The sequence below is a fragment of the Lucilia cuprina genome, chromosome 3 (assembly GCF_022045245.1).
Source record: "Lucilia cuprina isolate Lc7/37 chromosome 3, ASM2204524v1, whole genome shotgun sequence".
In the NCBI taxonomy this organism is placed as follows: Eukaryota; Metazoa; Arthropoda; class Insecta; order Diptera; family Calliphoridae; genus Lucilia; species Lucilia cuprina.
This window is the reverse complement of record NC_060951.1, coordinates 28,056,170-28,065,740: the sequence shown is the minus strand read 5'-3', so window position 1 is coordinate 28,065,740 and position 9,571 is coordinate 28,056,170. Positions and strand designations below refer to the sequence as shown.

At 32.9% G+C, this 9,571-nt stretch overlaps 1 protein-coding gene across 1 annotated transcript in view; it reads left to right on the top strand.

The window, feature by feature from the left end:
- Nucleotides 1-5,222, top strand: part of LOC111686637 (protein rhomboid) — a 10,350-nt gene extending 5,128 nt beyond the window's left edge. The window contains exons 2-5 of the mRNA XM_046947023.1: nt 603-858; nt 925-1,030; nt 1,100-1,442; nt 3,896-5,222. Coding sequence (XP_046802979.1) covers nt 603-858; nt 925-1,030; nt 1,100-1,442; nt 3,896-4,204 — 1,014 coding nt within the window. The 3' untranslated portion in view covers nt 4,205-5,222. The remainder of the gene's footprint in view (nt 1-602; nt 859-924; nt 1,031-1,099; nt 1,443-3,895) is intronic.
- The last annotated feature ends 4,349 nt before the right edge of the window (nt 5,223-9,571 follow it).

Genomic DNA, 9,571 nt, shown 5'->3' with positions numbered 1-9,571 from the left:
AGTCTAGTCTATAGTCTAGTCTATAGTCTAGTCTATAGTCTAGTCTATAGTCTAGTCTATAGTCTAGTCTATAGTCTAGTCTATAGTCTAGTCTAAAGGCTAGTCTATTGACTAGACTATAGTCTAGTCTATAATCTAGTCTATAGTCTATAGTGTAATCTATAGTCTAGTTTAGTCTACGGTCTAGTCAAGTTTATTGTCTATATTTAAAAGCTTTTTTAGAATAGATTATAAATGTAAAAATCTTCCTACTTCTTTTTTTATTGAGAATATTTTTTGTCGCGAATTATATACTAAAATATTGTTGTTGTTGGTTTGTATGTATACATCTAACTTCATTAGCATATTTTGCCTTATTATTCATATATTTTATAAATCAATACCTAGTTCATACAAACATCATTAACACAAACTGTTTACAAGTTTTTTTGTTTTCTGATGCCAAAAGTTCATTCAACTTTTCCGCTTAAATTTAATAGTAAAATCTTGGAATTTGTATACAATCTTAGATAGAAAATGAATGAAATTTATTCATTTGTAATGTTGTTAATTTGTCTATTTTTTTGTGTTTTCTTTTCTCTTTTGGTGTTTATTTACATTAGCATGATGCCGACAGTGATGGTTTAATTAGTATACATGAATTAAAAGGTCTTATAGAGGCTGGCCTCTGTCGTGATATACCCGCAAATGTGGCACAACAAATTCTTAAATTATCCGATACCGATAATAATGGTCATTTGGATTTTGAGGAATTTTATCGTATGTCTCAAAAACATCAGTGGATGATACGAAATGTTTTAACAAGATATTGTCGTTTGGTGGTACCGCCACCTAAACCCTTGGAGGGTGATCAGTTGGGTAAGTATCTTTAGTTTGTTTTACTTTTTTAATAGTTTTTTTAAAGTATTTGAAAACTATTTCCAGATGGTGCCTATGAAAAGCAAATGTCAGTATGTCCGCCTCCCCTAACTATGGTCATATTTTCTGTTGTTGAAATTATAATGTTTCTCATAGATGTTATACATTTTCAGTATGTTTCATATTTTCATCTAAACTTTAACTCTTTTTTTAAATACTTTGTTTACTTTTCTCACAATAGAGATGATCCCGATAATAATCGCCGCATTGGCGAGAGTACAAATGGCCCTGCTGCCACACTTTTTATCTATAATCCCTATAAACGTTATGAGTCTTGGCGTTTTGTTACCTACATGTTTGTTCATGTTGGCATTATGCATTTGTTTATGAATCTTATTATACAAATATTTTTGGGTGTTGCCTTGGAATTGGTGCATCATTGGTGGCGTGTGGCTTTAGTTTATTTGGCCGGTGTTTTGGCTGGCTCTATGGGTACATCGCTAACAAGTCCTCGTATATTTTTAGCTGGTGCTTCGGGTGGTGTTTATGCTTTGATTACCGCTCATATTGCTACAATTATTATGGTGAGTTATGGTTTTTAATTTTTTTAATGCAAAACAATTGTAAAGAAAAACAAATTGTGGGATATTCAAAGTTTTAAAATCAGGGGAAATCGATTTAGAGCTAGAAAGTAGAATTTAAATCCAGAGAACTGATATGTTTATATTTTACTGGTGTAGAGCATCAGATTATTAGCACAGGTATTGAGAAATGTCTTTTGCATTCTGCTACTAAGGCGATACAAATGTAGTCAATTGACTAGTCCATATAATAATAATAAAATAAAAATTGGAATAAAGTTGGAAAATTTGGAGTTTTTTGGAATTTAAAAACCACTTCCTGTAGCTCAAAATATTGAAATTTGGAATATGTATAGATAAAAATAACAAACATATGTTTAAATTTTTAAGTAAAAACGCAAGAATTTAACAAATTTTATAATACTTAAGGCTTATTCATAAAAGCCTATTATAACCTTCACCTTAGTGGAAAGGGTATGAAGTCGAAGTGCTTTAAGTGAGTACCTGACAGTTGCCCTATCTCACGGTGGTACCTTTTCAACCACTGGGTGAGTAAAAGTTAAACAACTCACCACTGCCCCTTTGTATTTCTTACACGCAGGTTGCAATTTTTGTACATGGATGGAGCCGGTCCATGTACAAGCACTTTGCTCGAGTATTTAAGCTATCTAATCTCTGGCCATTGCTGCTCCGTTGCTTAACTTCCGAAATGTGAAACATCATTTCCGTTTACAACCAACAGCATCTAGAGACGTACGAATCCATCAAATAAGCCGAAACTTTGTTCTTACTCACAGGGACACACTGTGGTAATTCTGATATGAACAGATTTTACTCTGAACATATCTGGACATGGAAAGAAAATTTAATGGTATCATTTGTATATGATACCTTTCATCCATCATTCAACCTAGCATACATCTCATTCATAAGAGAAAAACATACGACACATTCATCCCGTACAATTAATACCAACTCACTTCCAACGCTTAGTCCCATTTTATACCCCGGGATTGCAATAACACCAAGACGGAGGCTTCACCAAGGTAACATGCACCCGGGGCCCCGCGGGGGCGTGAGAAGGGTATATATAAGATTGTCATTCCGTTTGTAATTTCTATAATATAATTTTCCAACCCCATAAAGTATTTATATTCTGGGTCCTTATAGATAGCGAAGTCGATTAAGCCATGTCCGTCTGTCTGTGTGTATGTTTGATGAAATTAGATTTTAGAGAACCCCGGATATCGACGAGATCCGAATTTTCAATAATTTTGTTAGACATACTTTCGCTAAGCAATATCGGTCAATAAATAACGGAGATATGAGCAAAAATCCGAAAATTTCATCAAAAGTTGAGATTTTTATTCATGTTCAAACAGAAATTGCAAAAAACAAAAACACCCATAAATGGGAAGTTTTTTGAACTTTTTCGTTTTTCAAAAGGTACTTTTTGAGTTTTATATAATAATGAACCCAGAAATATTAAATTAAGTGTTTAGAGTCCGCATTAGACGAGAACAAATCAATGGGGAATTTTTGGTACTTTTTCGTTCTGCAAAAGGTACTTTTTGAATTTTCTATAATATTGAACCTAGAAACATGAAATTAGGTATGTAGAGTCGGAATTAGGTGAAAACCGGAAAAGGTTTTCAAAAGGTACTTTTTGAATTTTCTATAACATTAAACTTACAAATATGAATTTAAGTATTTAGATTCGGAATTAGTTGAGAATTCATAAAAAGTAAAGGAAATTTTTGGTAATTTTTCTTTTTTCAAAAGGTACTTTTTGAGTTTTCTATAATATTGAACTAAGAAACATTATATTAAGAATGTAGAGCCCGGATTAGACGAGAACAAATCAATGGGGAAATTTTGGTACTTTTTCGTTCTGCACTTACTTTTTGAATTTTCTATAATATTGAACCTAGAAACATGAAATTAAGTATGTGGAGTCGGAATTAGGTGAAAACCGGAAAAAGGGAACTTTTTGGTACTTTTTTTGTTTTTAAAAGGTACTTTTTGGATTTTCTATAAAATTGAACTTAGAAATATGAAATTAAGTATGCAGAGTCTGAATTACGTGAGAACCCATAAAAGGAAACTTTTTAGTACCTTTTCGTTTTGCAAAGAGTACTTTTTCGTAAGAACTGTTTGGTACTTTTTGGTTTTTGAATTGGTAACGTAGTGTCTGAATTAGGTGAGAACCCGTAAAAATGAACTTTTGGGTACTTTGTCGTTTTATAAAGGTACTCTTTTTTATTTTTTAAAATATTGGATCTAGAAACATGAATTTAATTATGTTGAGCCCTGTTTTTTTAACACACCATGGTGAAGGCTATATAAGATTCGGCACAGGCGAATACAGAACTCTTACTTGTTTTTACATAAACTTGTTTAATATAAGCTGTTTTACAATATATATTTGTTTATTATTATCTATTAATTATTCACAGAACTGGAAAGAAATGGAATATGCCATCGTACAACTACTTGTCTTTCTTATATTCTGTTTCACCGATTTGGGTACATCAATATATCGCCACATAACCGATCAACATGATCAAATTGGTTATATGGCACATTTATCAGGAGCTGTTGCTGGTCTGCTAGTGGGTATAGGTGTTTTAAGAAATCTAGAAGTACGCCGTTGGGAACGTATACTTTGGTGGATTGCTGTTATTTTCTATTTTGCTCTTATGATGACTGGTATATTGATACATGTTTTTTTACCCGACTATTTTCCACGACAAGAGTACAATTGATTGAATGATTGATAATTTCTAAAAAAAAAGAGAAAACAATTAAGATTAAAAGTAACTTTTAAAGCATTTTATATAAACATATATATATATTTTTTTAAATGTTTTTAAGTAATTTATTTTTTTATAGCTAAAATATTAAGCCAAAGTGCCTTTTGGATTGATAATAATGACATTAATGCTTTCTTTATTTTAATTACTTTTTTAATATGTAAATTTAAGTTACGTCTTTTAAAGTATATTTATTTTTAAAAAGACATAAAATATTTAAGTATTTTTTTTACATAAAATTACCAAAACGTACATGCATATAGTTAAATGAAAATCATGAAGAAAACTTAAAGAGCAACATTAATTTTAAACGATTTTTATTACGAATTTCTTAATGTCTTGATTACAATCTAATTAAGGGAACTTTTTTTAATTAAAAAACAGGATCTAAACTCCAGTTAATGAAATTTTATTATTATGACTTTTTTAAAATTTAATGTTTACAAGAAAATTTATTTATTATAATTGGCAAATTATTCTTAATAGAAAGAAATTTAAGTAATTGTTTAAATATAAGTAGATAATGTTTAAATTTTTTAAAATTTTGTTAGCGATTTCAATGCACTTTTCTAAGCAAGTTTTTATTTTAACAAGTAATCGTTTTTTCTTTATATCAAAGATAATTTTTAAACACTTCTTCATATTAGGTATAAGAACACTTGTTTTAGTTTAAACAACTAAACAGTCATACCGTCCAGCAATATGTTTGTAATAATATTTTTAATATCAGTTACTTATTTAATATGTATGTACGTTCCCCAACCTGTCCCTTTATGATTGATTCATTCTTTACATTAATAATTTATTAACACTTCTATCAATAATGAATTCCTATCATATTTACTATACATACATACATAACATATGTATGTTATTTGTGTTTTTATGTTTATTTTATAGCTTAAGATTTTATTTGATTCGAACATATTTAAATGTTTATAAATAAAGTGTGCATTTAATTTATTGTGTATGCATCTATATTTTTTTATGTAACTATATTGAAAATAAAATGTATTTTATATATCTTCTTTCAAATTAATAGTATTTTTTATTTAAATAGGCCAAAACATGATAAAAATATGATATTTTTATTATGGCCAAAAGTGTTAGGTTAGGTTAGGTTAGGTTGACAGGAGGATGTATACTACATCAAATCCGAAGAAATACACCTAAGCCACTGTCGGGCCTGTTATGCGCTCCAATTGTTCACTGAATGTATTATTTTTCCATGTTCAGAAACTCAGATTCCTGGACGTAATTCCTAAGAATCATCCAATCAGTGTGGGTTAAGAATGTTATTTCCGGAATAACATCACTTCCAAGATACTTGGATCTAACTTCGACGAATGCCTGACAGTGCAAAGGAAATGCTCCAGAGTTTTACTGTCCTCTCCACAGGCTCTACATTCGTCTGAATTCGCACGTCCAATTTTGTATAGATGTGCACGTAATCCTGTGTGTCCACTCAGAATACCTACCATCATATTAACTTCAGACTTGCTCATTTTGAGGAGATTTCTCGTTTTGCTCTCATCAGGGTCGCCCCATAGAATCTTTATGGTTTTATCCACCGTTTCATTATTCCAAGAGGCCTTCTGGGATTTTCTCATTTGCCCTTTCGTTGCCGACTACTCCCAAGTGGCCTGGTACCCATATGATGTAAACCTTACCTCTTGGAGAGTATTCAGTTAAAGCTTTCTTACAATCCAATACGGTCTTAGATTAATTCAATTGTCTGATATAGCCCTAATTGCCATCTGGCTGTCGGTAAATATATTAAGCCTTGTGGGCGCCAATTTACACATTCTGTTATTGCTCGTATTTCTGCCTGGAAGCTTGTGTTATGATAAGGTAAACGGTGGTATAATTCTATTTCTGGTTCTTCACTATATAACCCCAGGCCCACTTTGTCTACTAATTTAGAGCCATCCGTGTAGCAACGGATTCCTACTGATATTTGCTTCAATGTTCCGATTGACCAAGATATATATGGGATAAGCGTTTCAAAGTTTCCGACATATTCTGTGTCTGGTATGCGATCAGGCACGTCCGATGAATGTGTATAACCTTCCAATGTGTCCAGTATATGTACATTGATGACGTGTCCTATAACCATTTTTGGCCAGTTCGCCTAAAGTAAAGAGCCGGCGGCTGTAAGCGCCGCCTCATATCTTATATATGTTTCAATGGGTGGAATATCTAGCGACGATTCCAGAGCCTTGGTTGAAGTAGTACACATGGCACCACATATACAAAAGCAGCATGTACGCTGAACTCACTGTAGTAGTTTGATATTACACTTTTTGTCCAAAACAGTCCACTAGATTATTGAAGCATAAGCTAGAATTGGTCTAATTACACTTTTATAAAACCAATTTGAGATAGTAGGACTAAGACCCCATTTCATGCCTATGGTTCTCCTACATATCGCCAAGCACCGATGTGCCTTGTTGATCCTATCCTCTATGTGGTGTCTCCATTTTAATTTCCTGTCAAGTATTACACCTAAGTACTTAACTTTGTCTTTCACCGAGTAGTGTTCTTTTCTAAAGGTTTAACGAGCAATTTACTGAATTTCTACATTACGTTTTAAAGATATTCAGTTCTTAAACTATATTTGAGATGTTTCTATATTTCAGACGTATTAACAGCGCATAGATATCTTTTTTTCTTAAATCCTTTATGTCATTTGAAAGTCCAATCTGTTAACAATAGAATAAAGTTTTAACCACTTGTATATCTGCTTCATATGAAATGTGGACAAAACGAACATAAAATAATGGAAATGTTCAAAATCAAGTTTAGTGCAGCTTAGTCCTAAAGAAAAGTTTACATTTGTCCCTGTATTTTGCAACTACAAGTGGATGCATCCATGTATCTATTTGACAAAGTGAAGTAAGGTTGACTGAGCAGTTATATATCTGAAAAGTATCATGTGGTCTCAAACGTAGTAATAGAATGCCGGGCATCCCTTAACGAGATGGCGAAACATTCCACAATAGGACTGTATTTGATTCCAGGACATCAACAAATTCCTGGTAATACCATCGCGGGCTCTCTTGCCATGTTAGGTTCCTGGCTTGCAAGAGAGCATATCGCCCCTTTCGCTGGTATACCGCTTTCAACCTGCAAACGCTCGATACATGAAAAACTGTATGAGCTTGCGCACTGCAGATGGTCGACTGAAGCTACCTGCAGACAGGCAAGGATCATGTGGTCATCTTACAACCCACAAAGATCCCATGTCCTTTTCTCTATTCCGAGAGCTAATCTACGGAACTTAATGGCAGTGGTAACTTGCCACTGGCCTTTCGGACTCCATGCAAGAAGACTAATCTTACCCAGTAACGACTTCTGCAGGAGCTGTCAGGATGAAGTCAGAAGAGTATAACTCACTTCTTCTGTCATTGCCCCGCTCTAGCTGAGCACAAAATGATCATGCTAGGTAGCTATTTTTTGCATGACCTAGCGGATCTATCAGAGGTTAATATCCGGATGATAAACTCCTACATTCGTGCGACAAACTGGTTTGGTATAGGAAACCAGAGTGATTAGGTCGAAGTGTACTAATACGCCGACCGTTTTCTCTCTTTTCAGGTACCACAAAGATATCATAATACTTGACCCAAGTGTGTCCCCTGTGATGACATTGCTAGGACGGCCTTCTTACCTAACATAACCTATGGGGTCTCGACTACAAGTCAAGCATTCAGAAGTATACTGCATCTAGAAACGAATACTAACGGTAAAATCGAAAGATTAGACTTTCAGATTACATTTTTTCAAATTCAACTACAAGTGGATGATATATCAATGAATCTCTTAGACAAAGTGAAATAAGATTGATAATGATAATGGAGACACTGACAACAATTCGACTACTCCCAGGATCAGTTTATCCTTCACATAGTTGCTTTTGTTTTCTTCGTATACACGAAGGTTTTTCCAAACATTCCTTCCAATGGAAGAGTTCAGACGTCTCTTCCTGTGATATACTACTAGAAACTATTTGGTCAACCTGACTCTCCTAACTGGGGGAACCATAATTTTCTTGTGTAAGTAATGTTCCTTGATAGTTTTCAAACAGTTTTTTTACAATACTTAGGATAGTATTTAGGCGTCTTTATATTTTTCTCCACTGGGTATCACTAAGTGAGCTTGACAACACTAGACTATTATAATTAACCACATACCGACCAATTGTTTTATATGTAGATAACATGATTTCTTTGTCCATGCGTCAAGTGGTACCGGTGCCTAGCGTTTTAAGGATCTTCTTTCTATTTTGCAGTATGTGCATGATTGGCATGAGATGAGAAATTAGTCTGTAATGAGGACGAAAATAAATTGTCAAACAAAGACTTTCAATATTTGTGGGTGCTGTTAGAATTCCGAATTGTTCTGTTGTTACAGATGATTTCGCTGGTTATTCCTGTAACCAGTATCGAAGACTCTTTAGGTCCTCCTATTCAAATAGATGTCATGTAACTATCAGGATGAAACATGAAATGAGTTGTTGAGAGTAGTTCGATGAGCTTAGAGATAAATGGTAAAAAAAGGTCAGCGCAGAAGGTTACAAAAAATATTCTTGACCAACTGAGAGCGATATCATATAGCGTGCCATCCTACTTTACATAGCCCAATGGATTTATGGTCTAATCCAGTAGAAGTTATAAGAAAATAACTTTTTCTAATAAATAAATTATTCGATCAATATATGTAGAGGTCGAGGCTCACTTGACTCATTGGGAGAGTTTTTTTATTTAAAACTCTCTTATTGAAAAATTAAGCAATTAAGTACATTCATACAATCAAATTAAAAAAAAATCATTAATAATTGTTTTTGTGTATCCTACCCTAATCTACTAGGCCTTTAGCAAATCTCTGATATATGGTTGTTATTATTAACATAGAATAGCAAATACTATTTACTTTACAAATTTTCCAAGAATTTAACTTTATCATAAGTTTAAATTAAACATAAAGCCAAAGGTCAATTTTATCATCATAATTATAATTTATAGACATCAAAAGCAAAAAGTTAACTTCGAATATTATTGTTCACTTCTGGAAATCAATCTTATTTTAACTATTAGTTAGAAAAAAGTGAAATTCCAAGTATTATATACCAAGTAAGATCTTAGTGTGTACGTATTTATGTATGTACCTATGTACTAAACCACCCACCAATACATAGTACCAATTATCACTCTGTGTGTAACATCGATAGATAGATAGATAGATAGATAGGTAGATAGATAGATAGAAAGATAGATAGGTAGATAGATAGATAGACAGATAGATAGATAGACAGACAGA